Below are 23,580 nucleotides of genomic sequence, written 5' to 3' on the forward strand. Positions count from 1 at the left end.
TGTATGGTTGGGATTATGTTTTCCAATGTGCATTACTTTGCATCTATCAACACTGAATTTCATTTGCCCGTCACACACAGTTTTGTGAGATCCCTTTGTAACTCTTTACAGGCAGCTTTGGACTTAATTGTCTTGAGTAACTTTGTATCCTCTGCAAACTTAGCCACCTCACTGTTTACCCTTTTTTCCAGATCATATGAGTATGCTGAACAGAACTGGTTCCAGTACAGATCTTTGAAGGACCCTATTTACCCCCTCTACTGCTAAAATTGACTATTTATTCTATCTTTTGTTTCCTATCTTTTAGTCCATGAGAGGACCTTCCCTCTTATCCCATGACTGCCTACTTTACTTACAAGCCTTTGTAAGTAAAGGATCTTGTGAGGGATCTTGTCAAAGGCTTTCTGAAAGTCCAAGTACACTATCCACTAGGTCATTTTTGACCCCCTCAAAGAATTCTAAAAGACTGGTAAGGCATGATTTCCCTTTACAAAAGCCATGTTGACTCTTCCCCAACAAGTCGTGTTCATCTATGTGACTGAAAACTTTACTATAGTTTCAATCAATTTGCCTGGTACTCAAGTTAGGCTTATTGGCCTGTAATTGCGAGGATGAGCTCTGGAGCCTTTTTTAAAATTTGATATTACTTTAGCTATCCGCCAGACACCTGGTACAAAGACTGATTTAACCAACAGGTTACATACCACAGTTAGGAGTTCTGAAATTTCATATCTGAGTTCCTTCAGAAGTCTTGGGTGAATACCATCCGGTCCTTATTACTGTTTAATTTATCAATTTGTTTCAAAACCTCCTGTACTGACACCTCAGTCTAAGTCAGTTCCTCAGATCTGTCACCTAAAAAGAATGGCTCAAGTGTGGGAAGCTCCCTACAGCCTTTACAGTGAAGACCAATGCAAAGAATTCATTTAGCTTCTCTGCAATGGTCTTGTTTTGAGTGCTCCTTTAACACTTTGATCAGTGGCCGCACCGATTGGCAGGTTGCCTGCTTCTGCTGTACTTTAAAAAAAAAAAAATAGTTAGTTTTTAATGTCTTTTGCTAGTTGCTCTTCACAGTCTTTTCTGGCCTGCCTAATTATACTTTTACACCTAATTTGCCAGAGTTTATGCTCCCTTCTATTTTCCTCAAATCAGATTTGGCTTCCAATTTTTAAGAAATGTATTTTGGTCTCTGACCACCTCTTTTACTCTGTCATTTACCCGTGGTGGCATTTTTTTGCTCCTCTTACTGTTTTGTTTTAATTTGGGGGTACTCGTATAATTTGAGCCTCTATTATGGTGTTTTTTAAAAGTTTCCATGCCACTTGCAGGCATTTTATTCTTGTGACTGTTCCTTCTAATTTCCATTTAGCTATCCTCCTTATTTTGTGTAGTGCCCCTGTCAAGGTTCCTTCCCCACTCTGAACTCTAGGGTACAGATGTGGGGACCTGCATGAAAACCTCCTAAGCTTACTTTTACCAGCTTAGGTTAAAACTTCCCCAAGGTACAAATTAATTTTACCCTTTGCCCTTGGAATTTCCACTGCCACCACCAAACTTTAACTGGGTTTACTGGGAAACGTGGTTTGGACACATCCTTCCCCCCAAAATCCTCCCAACCCTTGCATCCCACTTCCTGGGGAAGGTTTGGTAAAAATCCTCACCAATTTGCATAGATGACCACAGACCCAAACCCTTGGATCTTAGAACAATGAAAAAACATTCAGTTTCCTTACAAGAAGACTTTTAACAGAAGTAAAGGAATCACCTCTGTAAAATCAGGATGTAGATACCTTTTCAGGGTAATTAGATTAAAAACATAGAGAATCCCTCTAGGCAAAACCTTAAGTTACAAAAAAGACACACAGACAGGGATAGTCATTCTATTCAGCACAGTTCTTTTCTCAGACATTTAAAGAAATCATAATCTAACACATACCTAGCTAGATTACTTACTAAAAGTTTTAAGACTCCATTCCTGTTCTGTCCCTGGCAAAAGCATCACACAGACAGACACAGACCCTTTGTTTCTCTCCCTCCTCCCAGCTTTTGAAAGTATCTTGTCTCCTCATTGGTCATTTTGGTCAGGTGCCAGCGAGGTTACCTTTAGCTTCTTAACCCTTGACAGGTGAGAGGATTTTTCCTCTGGCCAGGAGGAATTTTAAAAGGGGCTTAACCTTCCCTTTATATTTATGACAGCCCCTTTTTGAAGTTAAATGCTACTGTGGTGGGTTTCTTTGGTATTTTCCCTCCTGTAAGGATGTTAAATTTAATTACTTTATGGTCGCTGTTACCAAGCAGTTCAGCTATATTCACCTCTTGGACCAGATCCTGTGTGCCATTTAGAACTAAATCGAGAATTGCCACTTCCCCTTGTCGGTTCCAAGACTAGCTACTCCAAGAAGCAGTCATTAATGGTGTCTAGAAATTTTATCTCTGCATCCCATCCTGAGGTGACATAGTCCCAAGTCAACATGGTGATAGCTGAAATCTCCTATTATTGTTGTATTTGTTTTTGTAAACTCTCTAATCTCCCTGAGCATTTCACAATCACTGTCCTCACTCTGGTCAGGTGGTCAATAGTATATTCCTACTGCTATACTCTTTCTACTCAAGCATGGAATTTCTATCCATAGATATTCTATGACACTGTTTGATTCTTTTAAGTTTTTACTATATTTGACTCTGCTTTCTTTCACATATAGTGCCACTCCCTCAGCAATGTGACCTATTCTGTCATTCCTGTGTATCATACCCTGATATTATCGGGTCTAATTGGTTATGATCATTCCACCAAAGTTTCTGTGATCCCGATTATATCAATATCTTCTTTTAATTCCAGGCACTCAAGTTCACGCTTCTTATCATTTAAGCTTCTTGTATCTGCGTACAAGCATTTACAGAATTTGTCAATACTTAGTTGTCTGCCTTCATGTGACGTAACTCAACGGGACTCATTTTCATTTGACTCTTTCCCTTCAGTTCCTACACGTACTTTATCGTCTTCTATCCTGCCCTCTTTACGAGGATATAGAGCAGGGATGGGCAAACTTTTTGGCCCGAGGGCTACATTGGGGTTGCAAAACTGTATGGAGGGCTGGGTAGGGAAGGCTGCGCCTCCCCAAACAGCCTGGCCCCCACCCCCTATTTGCCCCCTCCCACTTCCTGCCCCCCAACTGCCCCCCTCAGAACCCCCAACCCATCCAACCCCCCCTGCTCCTTGTCCCCTGACCACCCCCTCCCGGGACCCCCTTCCCCTAACCACCCCTCCAACTCCACCCCCTATCTAACCCGTTCCTTGTCCCCTAACTGTCCCCTCCCGGTACCCCCTGCCCCAACCGCCCCCCAGGACCCCATCCCCTATCCAACCCCCCTGCTCCCAGTCCCCCCGGACCCCTATCCACACCCACGCCCCCAACAGGCTCCCCAGGACCCCACGCCTATCCAACTCCCCTTGTTCCCTGACCCCTATCCACACCCCCGCCCCCTGATAGGCCCCCTGGGACCTCAAGCCTATCCAACCCCCCGGTTCCCCGTCCCCTGACACACACACCCCCAGCAGAATCTCCACCCCATCCTCTCTGTCCCCTGACTGCCCCCTGGAACCCTCCACCCCTTATCCAACCCCCCCCAGCCCTTACCATGCCGCTGAGAGCAGCACATCTGGCAGCTGCGCCGCCCAGCCAGAGCTACACACGCTGCTGCTCTGCAGGAGCTCACAGCCCCACCACTCAGAGAACTGCCCGCAGGGAGGCGGCGCTGCAGGATAGGGGGACAGCAGGGGAGGGCCCGGGGGCTAGCCTCCCCAGCAGGGAGCTCAGGGGCCGGGCAGGACAGTCCCGCTGGCCGGATGTGGCCCGCGGGCAGTAGTTTGCCCACCTCTGATACACAATATCTCCCTTAAGAAATCCTCCCCAAGGAATGTCTCTTTCCACACCCGTTGGCTTTCCCCCAGCCCTTAGTTTAAAAACTCCTGTACTACCTTTTTAATTTTACATGCCAGCAATCCGTTTCCTTTTTAGTTTAGGTAGATCCCATCCTTCCTGCATAGGGTCATCATTTTCTCCGTTCCTAATAAACCTAAATCCCTCCTCTCAACACTATCATCTCATCCACACATTGAGACCCTGAAGTTCTGCTTAACTGACCCTGGGAGTGGGGCTGGAAGCACTTCAGAGAATGCTACCATGGAGGTCCCAGACTTCAATCCCTTACTGAGCAGCCGAAATTTGGCCTCCAGGATCTATCTCCTATCCTTCCCTATGTCACTGGTACCTACATGTACCATGACCACTAGCTCCTCCTCAGCACTGCATATAAGTCTGTTTAGCAGTCTCAAGAAATCTGCAACCTTTGCATTAGGCAGGCAAGTCACCATGCGGTTCTCCTGGTCATTGCAAACCCAACTATCTATATTTCTAATAATCAACGTCCCCATTACTATTGCCTGTCTTTTGCCAATAACAGTGGTCCCCTCCTCTGATCTCAGTGGGAGAGGATACCATGACATAATATGGAAGGAGGGTTCCAACTATGGGATCGTTTCCCTTAACTCAAACTGCATCTTCTCCTTCCCCCTAGACTTTCATCTTCCTCAACAACACAGAAGATGTCAAACTGGGGGTGGAACCACTTCAGTGTGTTCCAGAAAGTCTCATCTAGGTACCTCCTCTGTCTCCCTTACATCCTCCAGCTCAACCACTCTGGTCTCAAGCGCCCATACTCAGTATCTAAGGGCCAGGAGCTGATTGCACCAAATGCACACATATACCACTTGCCCATAAGACAGGTAATCATACATGCTGGATTCAATATAACAAACTGGATAGCCCCCACTCTGCTGCTGGACTTCTGCCTATTTTTATTCTTGCAGGGCCGTTTGTTCTTCGTGTGTGGTGGGGAGGAGGGGGCGATTGGGTTGTTGTTGTTGTTTTTTGAGGGAGGGGTTATTGTTCAAAGTTTAGAGAATGTTTATTAGGTTTATCAGGCTTTCACGCTGCTTCTCTAAACTCCCTCATAAAACTCCCTTGTTTCCTAGCTCCTCCGGTCACTTGGAGCTGTCTTTTTAAACCCCTTTTCTCCCTGAGTTAGCCCCACCCCTTGGTCATAGGACCCTAAATAGATTAGGGATCAAAGGATGGCAGGCTAGAGCCTCATTAGGAAGCTCTCAGCCTTGCCTAGTAGGCCACTAGGCTCAGCACACAGCCCCCCCAAACAGACCACACTATAAACTTCAGTCAAGTGGGCACACAGTAAGCATAACTAACAACTCACCCCAAGGGTCACAGTCGCTCCTCCTTCCCCTGGAGAACTCCCTTGCAAAACTCTCCTGTTTGCTACTCCTGCTCCATTTAAAGATTATCTATTTCTTTTATGACTATAGCAGTGCTGCTTAGCATAATATAAATTAGTTGCAGATGTTAAGACAATTTGCTCATTTTCTCTGAAGATGGTCTGCATTTCCGAGCCAAAATACTGAGCAGCTTTTAAAAAGGCAAAATTAATAGTTCTTCAATGAAAGTTTACATTTTTTAAAAGACTTGAAGGCCAAAAAAAAAAAAAGTTACCCTTCAGTGTTATCAGATAATAACCACACACACTCACAACTTGTAACTGAAAACTGCTGTAAGAGCAATACAACCAGAGACAGCATGAGTGCACTAGTTAGTTTAATGCAAGTTTCAGTCAAGTTCTTCAGTTAAAACACACACACACGCACGGAGTTCCAGAAAATCCATATCCATTCCAAGCCCTCCACTTCACATGCTAAGTATAAACTGATTTATGGATTTGATTTTCAGACATAACTTCACTATACTTTGTTTACTGAAATATACTTATGGGTTTTGCTAGCTTACCGAATAAAACACTATGTCAGTTGTAATGGAATGTACTTTGTGTGAAGGCCATTATCTTTAACCCAAGATACTGTTAAAGTTCAGAAGCAATTAATAAAACGTGGCCATTTTTTATGTGGCTTATGGTAGACCACATAAGAAGAGGTATCTACTAGATAAGCATTAATAGTGTCCATGTCCTGAAGATTCATCAAAACATTTGACTGTCTCATAGAATTTATCCAAGTCAGTGCCTGGCAGAGGCAGGACCCAGCACTCAGTAGTAACACAATGTTATGAATGGCTGATTATAAAATGCTGGCATTCTCCAGATTGCTGGCCAAATTGGTGCTGAGGAGGCACATGTATATTTATACAGATCAACTATGGCTTTTCACACACTCCCACTAAAAAAGAAAAAGAATGTAATCAAATTCTATATAGTCTCTAGTGGATTAACTCTGTATGCACTGACTATTGTATTCTCTCAGTGCCAGATGCATTAGATTCACACGATGCTGCTACAACTTACAGGAGAGACTTCACCTCCATTGAACAAAAACATTTAAATATATTAATTTCTTATCCCAAGAAATGAAAAAGGGAAAAGTGGGAAAATAAGAACATTGTGCAGTCCACTTTTTCTCAGCAAGAGCTTGTCAGCTGCATCTACACATCCTTCTCCTCCATATCAGCTCTTTGCTACTTAGACATACTAAAAGTAATAGCTCTGGCTCTTTTGAAGTCTTTTTGCATCTTTTTCACATTGTTTTTTAACCAAGGGCCTGATTATACAGCTGCTGCACCAAGCAACTCCCTTCAAAGTCAATGGGAGCTGCTCATACGAAGAGGCTGCATAACGAGGCCCCAAACGTTACCAACTCTGAAGCAGTCTTTGTGCTGCGTATGCTAAATGGAAGAACTCTACAGCAGCAGAGCATTTGATGTGAGGCAGCAATGCGCAGGGCTCATTTAAAATTAATATTACTCTGAGGGCAAAGGAGGAAGGAGTTTAATTGATCTTGGGCAAGTGTATTATTATTGAGAACCCTCGATGTGTTTGACAGTTTGATTTCTGTGAGCTTTGAGATGCCTTTGTGTGCGCTTGTTTAGTTTTCCGAAAGATGTGGATTTTTCAGTTTTTACCTAAAAGGAGCTCTACAGACAAACGGCACGTCAGAGCACACTCTACGGGTCACTACGATACCAGCAACCGAAAATAATCATGCAAGTCACTCTGGGAGGCAAGAACAGAAAACAAAGCTCGTTTGCTGTAGCCAAGCATCATTTATTTTGATTTTCAGAAGAGGTCTCCCTAAAACTAAGGTACCTTGTGCTCTTTGGATGAGAAGCACTTAGCTCCACTCCCTGCCCTTCTTAGAGGAAAGGCTTACGCCCTTCTTCTCACCACTTACCCACAGCACTCAACATACAAGCCCAAGCCCACCCTTCCTATAGGGGGGCCTGACTAAATCCTTCCAACACAGCAACTTTTCCAGACAGCTCAGACCAAGGGCCAAATTCCACTCACAAGAACAGGCTTTGACTCCAAGGGATTGGTTCTCATTGACAGTACAACCAGTTTACGTCACTCGGTGTAAATGTAATACACCCCCATTTTAAGGCCCCTTTATACTGGCAGAGTGGGGGTAAAAGCAGCTTTAGTGTAATTGAGAATTTAGGCCCCAAGACTCCAAAGCATCAGACTGGAAAAAATAATAAGCAGCAATTGTCTCCCAGACTAACTCTCACCTGAGGAGACGTGCCATGAGTAGAAGGAAAAGCCGTCCTGACAATTCCCACTTTAAGTACTGGAGGTTTCCCACACCAAGCTCCTGAAGTGTACGTCAGAGGCACTCTCCTCCATGCCCAGTGGTCTGCTACCACACTGCAACCCCTGTAACACCACTAAATACATAAAGAATCAGAACAACTCTTCCCAGCTGCAACTTGTTCAAGAACAGATTCTGATGTAAAGAATGCCTAATCACTGTAGCAGCTTATTTATAAACCTAAACAGGATGAAACTACCTACAGTGAGTAGTAGGGTTTTTTCCCCAACTCTTGATGGGTGTGTTAGGGGAAGATACACAAGTCTAAAGAGTAGAAGAGGCTATGCTTCTTCTCCTATGGCTTCCCTCTGCATTGAGAGAGTAGGACAAACAAGTTGTAGGTGCAGATACCACACAAGTTCGGAAGCAGGTAATTATCCCTACTAGAGTTTATGAGATTACCTTTGTGAGGTAAAGAATGAAGGGTAAATATAGGCACAACACCAGCTTGTTTCCTGGAATTTAAGTCTTCCCACCTTCTGTAACTGCTTAATCTCCTACCCCTTAGCCTCATGAGAACAATGTCTGGGCTTCAGGAATTAAATCTAATTCACCTCCATCAATCCAAAAATATCCTTTAAACTTAAAAAACAGAAAAAAAAAGGGGGGGGGGGGAGATACTAGACACCCTGTAACACAGAGGTGGAAAATAAAAGTGCAGACTAGTATCTTCCCAGCCCTTTTCCCACACCAAAAGGGACAAATGAGTGGGTTCAAACACAAAATGAGCATAAGCACACAGTGAAGTTTGACTAGACAAAGAAGGATCTCTCTTCTACCTTCTCTCCAAACCCTTAGGCTGCTTCCAAGTTTTTTTCTTAACCTTTCCTGCCATAGTGGTAGGAACAGTGGGAGCTCTAGCACAGACAAGTTACTAGCATTTTTAGACCACCATGTCACCCAGCTCTGCTCAAAGCAAGCCTCGACCCCATGGTGGTAGAGACAGCTAGAGTTCCCACCAACGGGAATGCAACAGTAGGAAATTTTAAGAGAAACGACACCCTAGGCAGGCAGCTACCCCAGGGTTTGGATCTGGTTGCCCACTGAACCGTCAGGCATTGGATTTCCATTGTCCAGCAGCCTTGCCTCTTCAGAACCCTGTGGGTCTCAGAAGCTGCTCCTGCACTAATAACTCCTTTCCCAGAGCCAAACCCATGTGACCCAGACGCACCCCACACACACACACTCCTCTCCCCCATCTGCCCTAGCAACTGAGCCCCCTCTGCAAGGGAGGGGCCCTGGAACTCACTGGTCACATGGGAATTTCCCCCTTCTTCCCCCTCATGGGCTCTGAACTCTGCACCACCTGGGTCTCCCGCTTTCCCCTGCACTGAGGGGGGCCACTGACAGGACATGACTCTCCGAAGAGAAGCACAGCAAAGTGTGTGAACCTCTGATGTAAGTATTCCCCTCCCTTTCACCCTCAACTTTTCACCTAGATGGAGCAAACAGCAGCCTGCAGCGGGTTAGCACTTGTGGGCCGGGTGGAAGAAGTGGGTCTTTACAGTGGATTTGAATAAAAAGAGGATTGAAGCAAGGATTGAATGTGCTTTTCATCCTTTGACCAAGTGAGCAGGAGAATGGGGCAAGAAAGAGCATGGATAAAGGCAGAAGGTGTGAGGGAGGAGGACATGCTGAAGAGAGAAATACAATAAAGAGATCTGAGATGTAAGCCAGTGGGCTTGTGCGAGGACTTAAAATACAAAAGAAGGCAACTGAACTCGATCTATTGGGCAAGAAGGAGCCAGTTGAGAAGTTCAATAAGGTACCTATGTTCCATATGGATGGGTGAGGAAAATTATTATAGCACCTGAATTCTGGACAGACTGGAAGGGAGCGATATACTGATAGGTATCAAGGAGATCAAGAGGAGGAAGTTGAAGTAAGCAAGGTAGGAGATGACCTGGATATGGAAATCTATTTTTTTGTGCGCTGATGACTGAAAAGAAATATGTCAGCTGACCTAGCAGCTAAAGAGTGGGTAACTTTTCAGTGAAGAAGGACCTCAGACAAATTTGTAAAGATTTGGTCTAACTTTTTAGACATCTTGATTAATTCCTAGCAGATGGAAACAGATGTTGCTCTCTTTTCCCAGCCCTGTCCTCTTCCTTCCTTCTCTTTCACTCACTTCCCATTCCTTTACTTTTTGTTCTTTTGTCTTCTTTTCTGTTCTCCCCTTATTTTTGGTAGGGAAAAAAATGAAGGAAGGAAGCAGCATGACTTTATAACACCCTGGATGTATGTGGAGAAAGAAGCAAAGCCCAGTGAGCAGGAAGGATGGGGGGGGTGACATGTAGTGACACTGGCATACTACATCCTGTATTAGTGACTAATTATTGCAAAAACATTTATCCTTCCGCCTGAAAGCCTTTATCTGGCTGTGTTTTAATGCAGAAAGTGATACCATTCCTTGGAGAACTGCATTTCTAATTTTGTAAAGAAATTATTTTCTTCCTTTACAGTAAATATTATGGGCCTGATTCTGGTCTCATACCAGTGTAAAACTAATGGCTTCACTAGACTTAGTCACTCCTGATTTACATTGGTGTAAGTCAGGTCAACATCTACTTGGAGTGCATAATGACTGATGCCCTAGAAGATCACATATGCACAGTAAGCATTGAGGGGCGAACAATCTGAAACCTTCGATTCGCTGATGACACTGACTGCCTGGAAGGCAGCGATGATGAACTTGCCAACCTTGTGAAACGATTGGATGAAACCTCCACAAAATATGGCATGGAAATCAGTGCAGAGAAAACCAAGCGGATGACAAACAAACATGATCAGCTCACATATCACTGTGAGTAGACAAGAGCTGGAGACAGTGAAACAGTTCATCAGTGACGATTGCTCCCAAATACTTGAAGAATCCAAGGCAGAAATTCGGGCAAGAACTGCGCAAACAACAGCAGCAATAGCAAAGCTAAAGCCAATTTGGAGGAAGAAGAACATCTCCCTGGAATCCAAACTGAAACTGCTGCACACATTGGTCATCTCCATTTTTCTGTATGTGTGCGAGACATGGACCCTTACAGCAGAACTTGAACGGAAAATACAGGTAGCAGAGAGGAGATGCTTCTGTAAAATCCTGGGCATCTCCTACTTCAACCATGTCACTAATGAAGAGGTCCACAACACCATCACCCAATGCACTGGGTCATATGAAGACCTCCTGACAACCATGAAGAAGCGCAAGCTGAAGTGATACCGCCATGTAACAAGATCATCCTCCAAGAGACAGAACAGGAGAAAAGAAGAGGAGGTAGACAGAAGAAGAGATGGACTGACAACATAAAAGAGTGGACAGGAATGGACTTTGCGGAGACTCAAGGACTGACACACAATCGTCAGGGGTGGAGACAATTGGTTGATTGCTAATCAGTCATGGTGCCCCAACAACCAATGCGGTTACAGGAACGATGATCATGATGAAGTCAGGTCAGAGTCAGGCCCTATTGATGCAGACATAATTTCCATGTCATTTCATTTTTGGCATGGGGGAAGAGGTTTTCCAATTTTGAAAAAACTGTTTTCCTACCTTGAACAGATTCTTGGTTAGATTTCCTACTTACTTTGCCCATTCTAGCATAGGCCAGATACAATCAACATCTGGAATCAATCTAGCAGGCCTTCCTTCCGTACTGTTCTAGTTGGCAAGCATGCATTTGTGCCTTCATGACAGCCACCCCCTTCCACCACCATCCTCTAAGACGGACAAAAATGTTAATCACATATATTCACCTAATATTTCAAAGAGTACATGTATCTATGGGGGGCGATGGAAGGGTTATTTGTTTTCACAAAAGGCAGTCTGACAGCATATGCACCATGTGATAGAACAAAACCCCTGTCAGAGAAGATGCATGATTTTTTTTTGAGCTTTGTGTCCCCAGTTTGTCAGAGGAAGAACATTTTCTACACATAAGGGATAGTAGGGATCCTGTGGTAGTGGAAAAGACCATTCAGAGGGAGGAGAATGCAGTTATGGAAAACCCACACTTGCCAGGACCCCCACACACAGTGAACAACATGTATGTGGAGAGAGGAGGGTACCCATCGTTAGCAGTGTGGAGAGGAGCTTTGATGTGGGCTGTGAACAACAGATCTGATACTAGGTGAATCCTCTAGCCAAGACACCTCCTTCTATGCCTCTGTCTTTGCTGGTGCTCCACTGCTTGGATGGACAAGTCCCTCCCTACTGGCCCATGCCAAGAACCCCTGCACAAAGATTGCTTCTTTGAGCTCTGTGCAAGGAGGGTAGATTTGCCCTAAGTTAAATAGGCTATGTAAGTCCATGGTATTTTTATTAATGTCCAAATCTTGGTCCCACCCTCTCTGCAGGCACAGAGGATGAAAATGAAGCAGAATTGCTGCATTTCCACTGTGTGAGGGTGGGGAATATCCCGGATGTTGAGAGACTACACGAGGGGACTTTAATTTTATCTAAGCATTTATATTATATCAATTTAATACGGACAGTGCTGATCAAATGCGTCCACTGACCCCCAAAATCCCACAACAGAGGGGAAGCTGTGACACAGACAGAATATCCAACTCCCCACGGAGAGCAGTAAGCCCAACTTGAAGGCTGGAGAGAACAGTTTATTCCTGTTAGAATCCTAACGTACTTTTATTTTTGGGGGGGGGGCAGCAACGTCTTTTTACTTGGGCTTGATCAAGAGGGACCAGGATTTAGCTCATTAGCACCTTGTTCTGGGAGACGAAGATATGGGGATAACAATTTCAATACACCCCTTCTACTTGCAATGCTAACCCACCTCACCCCAACCACCTTTTTTTGATTTTTTTGCTCAAGTGAACACTCCATGGAAGGGTCTCTTCACCAGCTACTTCTTAAACTTTTTTTTATTGAGTTAGTGTGTAACAAAAACCAAGAAAAGAGCTTTTCCCTAAAATAAATACCTATGATTCAAGATGAATACACTCACTGCAGAAACACAGAGCGCTAGAACGTCTCCATTGTATTTCTTGGCCCTGCTACTGAAAAAGACACCACACATCTTGAACTTTGCTTGAAGTGGTTTTCAATATTATTTGATGTTAAGGAGTCTTCAGTGGGAGCAAGGGGATTTTCAAATCCCTGGAAGAGGCATATTGATTCTTCCCAGTTGTGTGAAATTGACAATGCATTAATAAGACACTCTCTGTGTGTGTACTGAAATACATTTCTAAATGCTGTCCAGAGAAAAGTGATTGGAAAGTTGAAATATTATCTGCAGAACCTGATGTGAAAATGGATGTCCTTTAAACAAACAAACAAACGTTACCTAGCTGTCATTCACCTCATGTATTATTATGCCCCAGTGGCACAGAGACCGTAGATGCTCAGCATCTTTGAAAGTCGAGACATAAGTGAGTTATTCCAGGTCATGCTCAATCAGAGCCAAAGAGCCTGTTAGTCCCAGGTTTTATCCCCTGGGCAACATTTCATGTAGGAACATGCTTTAATATAAACCAAGAAAAGAGATGGGATTACTGAGCAACCCTGTATATTTTATAGAACCAACAAACTTAATTGGGCACTGATTCAGCAATGGGATCCATCCTCAGACTCCTACACCCGTGCAAAGTCCCAATCAAGTCCCTAGATTCCATACAGGCACACAGGTCTAGACAGGCAGATCCTTTTGCAGGTTCAGTGCAGATGTCAGCAAATCTGACTCTGAAAATGGGAATTTTCAAACCTGTAGAATAGACCTATGTAGACCAATGGAAGAGAAATGATTATGTCTCAAGCCAACGAAGAACAGGCTTTCTGCTGTCTAAGATGTAGAACAGTAATGGAACCGAATACAATGCAGTTAATTAATAAGAAAGGACAACATTAGTCTGTTTTGGCGGGGGGTGGGGGTTTAAACAAGTTATGTGAGCAAAGCACGTTTCTTTTTTAAAGCAGAATCTGATGGGGAGGAAGAGAAGCTGGTAAAACAGGATTTAGACATAAAAAAACCACACTGTTTGACTAAGAAAAATTATAAGATTTTTAAAATGTACTGCTGTCTTGGCTGGCACTTCAAGAGTTAATACCGAGGGTCACTTCTGGATCACTACTAATAAAGCTCTGTTACCACATGTGCCTTTTAGCTCCTTGTTCCTGCCTACACCATAACAAAACCCATTACAATTCTATTGACAGGCAAACACGCACTTAGATGAGAAGTACACTGCGTATTTTGGGGAATCAGAATATAAAAGCAGACTCTACCCTACAGCACTATATTGTTATTCTGAGGCTGGACTCTTCTATTTGGCAGAATTAGGTTTCAAAGTTTTTTGGGGGGAAATTATTTTTATTTTTTTTTTTTCAGTTTTAGTTGGAGACAAAACATTACACTTAAATGCTTGAGGCAAATCTTCTTGTTTTATTGGGACTAGTTAACTGAATATAGAGTATTAAACATGGCTAGATTTAATGTTTATTAACACACCAGCTGCTCCTTCCAGGTTTATAGAAGTTGTAATCTTGGTGCCAAATATAATTTATAAGACATTTTCAGCAAGAGACAACTTGTCGTCACCCCTTTCTTCTCCCTCTTCTCCTCAATTCATGTAAAGCCACAAGTCAGCAAACGAATGCACCAGTGCAGACCCTTACATATAAAGGGAATCCTATTTAAGGCAATGGGATTCTGCATGGATAAACATGAGGGTCTACAGCAGTGATCTATTTCCAGGATCAGTGCCTAACGGAGCCCGGGGCAGGATGAGGGGGGGACGGGACACTTCTCAAGAATTTTGTGTATTTTTCACTGACTGCAAGCTCAAGTTTCCAATCACCTATCAACCATTTACTACTACTGTCTTATAGAGTTTAAGAATAATCCAAGGTTGCTGATTATATTTCAGCACTAGTATTATTTAAGGGCCTAGAACCACAGAGTCTTCCACTCGCAAAGAACAAATATTTGATTTTTGGTTTAAATCATATTGAGAAGAAAAATATTAGTACTTCAAAGAAAGTTCTCTCTCTTCCACCTTGCATTCGCCTAGTCCCAAAACAGAAAGCTTCTACTAGTAATAGTAATGTGCTAATTACACTTCATGGTTAGAAGATTATTTTTTTAAACTGCTTTCTTGGATTTCCACTTAAAAAAATATTTCTTTCCTTCCACTACCTGTCATGTATTCGCTTTCTCTATGTGCCCATGCATACTACGCGCAAATGTGTTTGTATGTATGCCCATAAACACAAATATGCTCTCTTTTGCTCAATTTGAGTTGTGTGTTTTGTCCAAATGAGCTGTTCTAGAATGTGGACATAGTTTATAGTTAAAAATGTTTGTTACTACAAAAGTAGATAGGGTTTTTTGGAGGCAGGAGGAAAGAAGCTCATGACAATTTATCGAGTATATCAATATGCATTCACCAACTTTCAGAGTTACAAAGCAGTTATTATATATATTTTCCAAGACAAGGTTTTTTCTATTTCTGGTATCTATTATGAAATATTCTCCGATGTTCCAAAATGGCGGAATTAACAACAGACGTAAATGGACTGAATCTAGAGTGGAAGCAGGGGGGTGGGAGAAGGGGAAGCACCCTGACCATCTATTTTTGTCCTGAAATGCATTCATCCTTAACTGGATGGTTATCTTCCAAGAGTACTTTCTATGGATAAAACATTACAGCTGTTTAAAGATCACGCTAAAACAATCTCTCATTAAAATTTTCATTTTTGGAGGAGAAAAAAAATTGTATTTCCAAATTTCATTTTTCGATTTCTGAAAACACAGTGTCATGGGGAAATGATTCTATGTCACCTTGAGAACACACTACCAATGATCTACAGAATCCAAGCAAGCAGTCAATTACTTGTTCCTCGCATGTCAATGCGCTTTTCAACTCTTTTCTTGTAGGACACTTACAGCACCATATTTAGCTTTCTTTTTACTGTAATTCAGAAGACAATTTAGACTCCCATATGGTTACTATCAAAACTAACAGATGCCTAGCAAATTAAAACACAAATTATGACTTGTAATATGCTGATGTATCATCATCCCACTACATCTTGCAATTTACGGTAAATCATAAGAAAAAATACAGGCTTCTGTTTGATGTGCTAAAGTTCTCTTTACCTCCCTTCTCTATTAGTTTAGGGTCACTGGAACCAGAGTATGGTCCCAATTCTGCCATGAGAGATACATATGCAGTTTCCATTGATTGCAACAAAGGACAGAATGTGGCCTTAATTTACTTGGAAATAAGGTAACAGCTTAAACCTGATTTGCAGAGGGGAAAGCCAGTCTTGTGCCTTTTTGGGTTCATTCGGACATTAAAAAATAAACAGAAGCTATTTTTCTTCCCTTTTGATTTTTATGTTAGGAATTCAGGTCCTTCATAGGCTGGAAGACACTGGTTTTGTCTAGACTAGGATTTAAAGGTTGCTAGAAAAGGGGTGGGCAAACTTTTTCGCCTGGGGGCCACATAGGGGTTGCAAAACTGTATGGAGGGCCAGGTAGGGAAGGCTGTGCCTCCCCAAACAGTCTGGCCCCTACCCCCTATTTCCCCCCTCCCACTTCCCTCCCCAACTGCCCCTCTCTGAACCCCCAACCAATCCAACCCCCTCCCTGATCCTTGTCCCCTGACCACCCCTTCCTGGGACTCCTGCCCCTAACCACCCCCCGGGACCCCACCCAACCCCCCCCCCGCTCTCTGTCACAAACCCTATCCACACTCCTGCCCTCTGACAGGCCCCCCCAGGACCCCCATGATTTAACTGGGGATTGGTCCTGCTTTTGAGCGGGGAGTTGGATTTGATGACCTCCTGAGGTCCCTTCCAACCCTGACGTTCTATGATTCTATGACTCCCACGCCTATCCAACCCACTCTGCTCCCTGACCACCCTGCCCCGAACCTCCACCCCATCCAACCACCCCCTGCTCCCTGTCCCCTGACTGCCCCCCATGACTCCTTGCCCCTTATCCAACCCCCGGCCTCAGCCCCCTTACCATGCCGCTCTCGTCTGGCAGCCCCTCCGCCCAGCTGGAGCCAGACACTCTGCCGCATGGCCTGGCAGGAGCATGCAACCCTGCTGCCCAAAGCGTTGGCAGTGCTGCGGTGAGGCAGCAGGGGCGGGGTACAGCACGGGAAGGACCGGGGGCTAGCCTCCCCGGCCGGGAACTCAAGGACCATGCAGGACAGTCCCGCTGGCCGGATGTGGCCCACGGGCCGTAGTTTGTGTTAGGTAACACACTCTAGAAGTGTAGTGCAGAAACCGCAGAGCATGTCTTAACACACATTAAACCAATCAAGTTAAAGCCTGGGGCAGTGCTCTAGTCAACAAGGGCCTGGAAAGGGAAAGCTGAGCAACAGATAAATATCCCTTTCCCGTATTTAAATCTTTGTTTTGTTTGGTTTATATTTTGTTTCAGTGTTCAAGTAATGTTTTGGAGAAAGGACATTTGTTAGTTTTAAACATCCCTGCCTCTTCTATTAAGCAAAAAGAAAAGGAGTACTTGTGGCACCTTAGAGACTAACAATGCATCCGATGAAGTGAGCTGTAGCTCACGAAAGCTTATGCTCAAATAAATTTGTTAGACTCTAAGGTGCCACAAGTACTCCTTTTCTTTTTGCGAATACAGACTAACACGGCTGCTCTTCTATTAAGGTGTTGCAAGCTCACATAATAAGTTCTCCAAAGACTTCAAAGTCTTGTTTTGCTGAAGGATTACTTGGGCATTCCCAGTATCGGACACAAGCAAGGGGAAAAAACCCAAAACAAACTTTCTTTATACATCATAAAGCGTGCTCCTTCATCCCCTCCTACCCTACCCCCCCAAAAGGGGGGCAGGAAACAATCCTGAATTTTATAAAATCTTTTGCAGGTCACCTCTAGCATATTAAAATGTAATGTCTTTAACTCTGGGTTTTCAAAAAGACTTAACCTAAAATTACAAATGTATCTAAAGTTGTGATTTATACTGCATGTACAAACAGGGAAACATTCTGTTCGGTTACAAACCCATCCCTCCCCCATGCAGCTCTACTGAAGTAAGTGTAGTTGGATGAACATAACAGAGTGCAGAATTTGGGCCATGTTATCCGAAGCAATAAAAGATTAAGAGGTGTCACCTGAACAGCACAATTCTGCCTTCAAACACACAGGTGCAACTTCCACTAACTGGGTACAAATCTGTTGTTGCTGTTGGGTTCTGGTTTGTTTGGGTTTTTTTTTTCCCCCCATGTAAAAGCACAAAGCTGAACAAAAAGGTTATTTTGCCTTTTATTCCAAACATTAAATGTACATTTTGTTCTATATTATAAAGTTAAGATGGTATATCTCTTTAGATTATGTGCCAATATCCCAACTGTTATTAAAATACTTGCACAACATTCCTCTGTTGAAGGCTCCATCACTTTTCATGGTTAGAAATGGTGCTGCTCTTAACTCACTTCACTCCATTTTCACTCTGCTATTTTATGATGCAGAAATGGAAGGTAAGTTTTCTCTTCGTTTTTTAAAAACGGTTGATACAAAGAGCACATACTAGGTCTTTGCTAGATGTTTCTGGAAAGGTACTATATACTTTTGAAGGGTTTATGCAAGATGTTTGAAAGAGAATGTTTTACACAATAACTTTCTCAGTAAAAAGAAAAGGAGTACTTGTGGCACCTTAGAGACTAACAAATTTATTTAGTCTTTAAGGTGCCACAAGTACTCCTATTCTCAGTAAAAGATCTGAGCTTTCTTAAAACAACTAAAGGTGCAGTTATCCTCAAGTACTGCTCTCCTTGTACAGGCAACTGAAATTATTTTTTCCTTTACATGAGCTCTGGCTCAGCTGAGTGATTGAACACTGAGCAAGTTGCTATCAAGTCAAGAAAACTACATTAAACATACTCTGGAAGATGACTGCCTATTATTTGGAACTGTGGTACATGTGGCCTCTCTTCACAAAAAGCCAGTACTGTTTTGAGAAAGTAACTAAGACAATAAAAACACATAACTCCTCTATAGATGAAAAGCGCTGTATATCTCAAGGGGCTTTGTAAAGGAGGGCAAGTATCATGGACTGCATTTTGCCAATAGGGAAATTCAGATATCGAGGCCACACAACAAGCCAACAGCAGAGTTGGAAATAAACTCAAGCCTCCTGATTCCCAGTCCAGCGGCCGCCTCTCCCACTGCACCATACGGCCCAAGGACCTTCCCTCAGAAATCTGGTATCCACCAATTCCACTGTGACACATGGAACTCTGCTATTCATTTTGATAGCTAAACTGAGTGAGCCTCAGCCAACCAACAGGAAAAGTAGTAAATAATCTGTTAGCCTCCTGTGTCCCTTTCATGCAAACATATAAGCCGACATAAGAAAAAAAGACACTGATCCAACTGCCATTGTCCACATACTTAGTATTTATAGGTCGAGGCAAGCACAGTTAAATAGGGAGAAGCATAGTATCTCACTCATTGAAAATGACTGGTTGGCCAAGAAACACACCACATTTATTCTATATATAATTTATTAGGGTATCAAAATAATCCTTCTCCCGGTTGATCCTGAGGGCCACTGAAATGGTATACAGGTATTCTGCAAGTGCAAACCCTTCTGTTTTTTTTGCCAGAAAACATCTGTGTTCATTGCATCAGACATGTAGAGGAATTAAACACACACACACACACACACACACACACCTTTAAAACTGGAGCAAACAAAACAATTCATGCGGCTGTTGAAAGACACCGTGTGATGCTTTAAAGTACCATGTGTGATACGAGGTAAGGAAGGGGACAAGTAAACATTAATATAAAATGAGTGAACTATTTTAAGATTATGTTAAAAAAAATAAATCAAGTTTCGTTTTTGTTTGTTCAAAATAACCACTTTAAAAAACTATGACAGTCTTCCAGAGATCTTTACTTTCTAGGAAAAGAGACATCACATCATCACTAAACACTTATTATCACCTGGTCCTTATCTATTTTTTCCATGGGTGCTGAAGGTAATCAGAAGCTCTGTACTGGTGATGAGATGAGAAAGGAAAAGTAACAGTTTTCCCCATCTGTAATAATGGAGTTCAGAATCTTTTATTGCCAATCTTTAAATTCCTGCATTCTGAGTCTGTGTTCACACATGCTTCCACAGTCATCCCCCCCCCAGCACATAAGTCTGTCTTCATCATTGCTAATTGGTATAAATTACAGCGAGATGTGCTTTATAAATACAAGAGCCCCCCTCCTGCTATAATGAACGATAATACATGGATGAGGCCATATTTTATTGTTTCCAATAACGTATAAACCCATCTGCTGTATTGACCCTGACTTTATAGATTATGCATCATGTTAAACGCGTATCTCATTCAAAACAGGCATATAAAAAACCTGCTAGAATTATTATTATATGCAAGTTACACTCCAATACACAGCTCTGACTACTCCATACACAATGCTACAGATGGTGCCACAGGATACAGTACAACCAAGACAAGACCAGCAACACAGCCACTGTCAAGCAAATGCTCAACCGAACCATTGTAAGAGCCTGGGCTTCAGAGGGGGGAAACACAGTTTCGTCGCTCGCATTATTATTATTAAACAATATCGAATCACAGCAAACCACCTGCATAACCCTACAAGTCGCTGTGTAACCATCCTCCCAAACTGCATTGCTCCTCGAACTTGATCTACGATTTTCCTCGGGGACATCACAACAACACATGCAGATCAACCCATTCTCCAGGCCTGGGTGTCTCCTCAATTCCCTACTTCTTCCATGACAAGGGGGGAGGGGAGGGACACTCTTCACACCTACAACAAAAGCAATGAAGAGGGAGGAGGGAAGCGGGAGAAAGCTTTGTTTCAAGAGGCAGGCAGCGGCCAACGTGCGAACCTGTGTGATCACAGCGACGGGGGATGGATGCGGCTTATCTGGGAGGCTGCGGAGGAGGAGGAACACACACCGCTCTCGGGTTTGTATTTTTCACACGCTCCTGACGGTCCTTTCCGTGCGTTGCACCGGTGGCACTTACCCAGAAAATGACATTGAAGCCAAAGATAAAATACTTGATACAGCAGCTGACTTCGGGCCCTTTGTAATGCTTCCCGGACATCCTCTGGGCTCATGAAGACGCGGTGCTGGCAGCCAGAGTGGAAGCAAACGGCGCGGGTCCGGCAGCGCGGCAGGGAGGCGAGCAGCAGCCGGCCGGGAGGCAGCGGGGCGGGCCGGGGAGGGGAGGGGAGATTAGCGGCTGCAGCAGGAGCGGGCTTGGCGGCGGCTCGGCTCAGCGATGCATGGAGCGGGCGCCGAGTCCCGGGGATGGCCGGCGAGCAGCTCCCACCTCCTCTCGCACATCGAGGAGGCTCCCGCGGCGGCTGGCGAGAGAGAGGCGCCGCCGCGCTGCCCGGGCAGATGCTGCCAGCACCGGACCGTCCCCGCGGGAGCAGCGAGACGCTGGAGCCCCCCCTTGGCCACGCTGCGCCTTCCTGCTGCCGACCTCCCGCCCACCCTGGCTGGCTGGCTGAGCCCGCCCCCCGCCTCCGGAGCGCGGCGGGCGGAGGGGGCGGAGCCGCGCACACATCGCAGGGCCGGGCCGGGCCGGGCCAGGGCGGGCTGCCGCCGCGGGGCTGGGGGGCGCTGGCCCCTGGCAGCCTGTGCCCCGCGCGGGGAGGCGAGACCGTGCTGACGCCACAGGAGCGGGAGCGGCAGCGGCAGGCAGCCCGCCCGCGCGGGAGCGGTCCCCTGGCCCCCCTGCTGGCCGGGGGCCTGATCCTGCCCTCAGGCTGAACGCGGGTCTCTTGAAACGGCTTCTCCGGCTGGCAGCAGAGAACCCAGCCCTGGGGGAGCGGGAGCCCCCGCCTGCCCCTGTGCCACTTGGCCTGCAGCGACGGATGCGCAGGAGAGGAGCGCGCTGCCTTAAGCCCTGGCTAAATTACATCCTCGGGTGGAGCAGTGGCTCCTGCCGGGGTGGGGAGAGCCGCTTTCTCCGCAGTCTGGAATATTAAAGAGCTTTGAAGGTGATCCAAAATAAAGATGCCACCTTGGGATCTTGTCCATGGCAGCGCTGCCAACCCCAAGCTGTCAGCAGGCACGTCCCTTTCTGTAAAGCATGAGATGGGTTTAAACATTTGTAAAAATGATAAATGGTGGTGGGCTGTTTTGGTGTTTTTTTTCTTAAATGGACTTCAGTTGTTTGTTCAATTTGTTTTTGAGCCTTTAGGGAGAAGCTGCCCACTCCCTAAAGTGGGGGTGATCATTACAGGTTCAAAATTCAAACTGGATTCCACTGTAAAAATGTAGATATGTAGAAATATAGATAGTTGGTTTCAGAGCAGCAGCCGTGTTAGTCTGTATTGGCAAAAAGAAAAGGAGGACTTGTGGCACCTTAGAGACTAACCAATTTATTTGCGCATGAGCTTTCCTGAGCTACAGTTCACTTCATCAGATGTATTCAGTGGAAAATACAGTGGGTAGATTTATATACACAGAGAACATGAAACAATGGGTGTTACCATACACACTGTAAGGAGAGTGATCATTAAGATGAGCTATGACCAGCAGGGGAGAGGGAGAAGGGAGAAAAGAAAATCTTTTGTAGTGATAATCAAGGTGGGCCATTTCCAGCAGTTGACAAGAACGTCTGAGGAACAGTGGGGGGGGAGGGGAATAAACATGGGGAAATAGTTTTACTTTGTGCTGCAGAGGAGCCAGTAGTTATGGTACATGTAGGTACCAATAACAGAGGGGAAGGTAGGAGAGCGGTCCTACAGGCCAAATTGAGGCTGATAGGTAAAAGATTGAAGTCCAGGACCTCCATGGCAGCTTTCTCTGAAATTTTTTCAGTTCCACAGTCAGGGCCAGTTAGACAGGCAGAACTGAATAGTTTCAATCCCTGGATGAGATGACTGTGTTTAGAGGAGGGATTTAGGTTTGTTTGGAATTGAGACACCTTTTGGGAAAGGAAGAGCCTATACAGGAAAGATGGGTTCCACCTGAAGTAAAACAGAACCAGATTGCTGGCATGTAAAATTAAAATTAAAAACTCCTCTACAACCTTTTTAAACTAAGAGCTGGGGGAAAGCCAGGAGGTGCAGAGAATCACACTGTTCGGTCAGAAACATCCCTTACATTCATTAAAGTGTATACTCTATATCCTAGTAAAAAGGAGAGGATAAAAGTTGATAAGTTACAAGTAGGAACTGAAGAAAAACAGTCACATGAAAAAGTCCCATGCAATTACATCACATGAAGGCAGAGAACTAAATAGTGACAAATTTTATAAGTGCTTATACACAAATGCAAGAAGTCTAAATACTAAGAAGGTGAAACAGAGTGTCTGGTATTACATCGATATCTTCTTTTAACAGGCATCACAGAAACTCGGTGGAACAACAATAATAAGACACAGTAATGCCAGGGTATGAAATATATAGGAATGATGGAGTAGGTCACACTGGTGGGGGAGTGACACTATGTCAAAAAAGTATCCAGTCAAATATAGTAGATATCTTAAATGAATCAAACAGTATCATAGTAGCATCTCTGTGCATAGAAATTCCATATATAGGAATAGGAATATTATTACCAACCACCTGACCAGGATGGTGACAGTAATTGTGAAATGCTTGAGGCTCAGAAACAGAAAACCCAATGACTATGGGGGATTTCAACTTTCCCCATACGGACGGACAGCATGTCACCTCAGGATGGGATGCAGAGATAAAATTTCTAGACACCATTAATGACTGCTTCCAGGAGCAGCTAGTTCTGGAACCCACAAAGAAATTCTTAGAAATTTAGTCTTAAGTGGAACACAGAATCTGGTTCAAGAGGTGAATATAGCTGAACTGCTCTGTAACAGCAACCATTATGTAATTACATTTAACATCCTTATGGGGGGGGGGGAATACCAAAGAAACCCACCACGGTAGCATTTAACTTCAAAAA

General features: G+C 44.2%; 1 protein-coding gene across 3 annotated transcripts in view; it reads right to left on the bottom strand.

Annotated features, from left to right (window-relative positions):
• TSPAN5 (tetraspanin 5) overlaps positions 1 to 21,282 on the bottom strand; it is a 117,787-nt gene extending 96,505 nt beyond the window's left edge. The window contains exon 1 of one of the 3 annotated variants that reach the window (XM_073340758.2): positions 20,666 to 20,756. Coding sequence is in view for 1 of the 3 variants with exons in the window: in XM_073340760.2 (XP_073196861.1) it covers positions 20,666 to 20,746 (81 nt within the window). In the remaining 2 variants the exon portion in view is untranslated. Of the gene's footprint in view, positions 1 to 20,665 lie in introns of all 3 variants that reach the window. The other 2 variants (XM_073340759.2, XM_073340760.2) reach the window with 2 other exon arrangements.
• Positions 21,283 to 23,580: the final 2,298 nt, after the last annotated feature.

This window comes from Lepidochelys kempii, chromosome 4, assembly GCF_965140285.1.
Source record: "Lepidochelys kempii isolate rLepKem1 chromosome 4, rLepKem1.hap1, whole genome shotgun sequence".
NCBI lineage: Eukaryota > Metazoa > Chordata > Testudines > Cheloniidae > Lepidochelys > Lepidochelys kempii.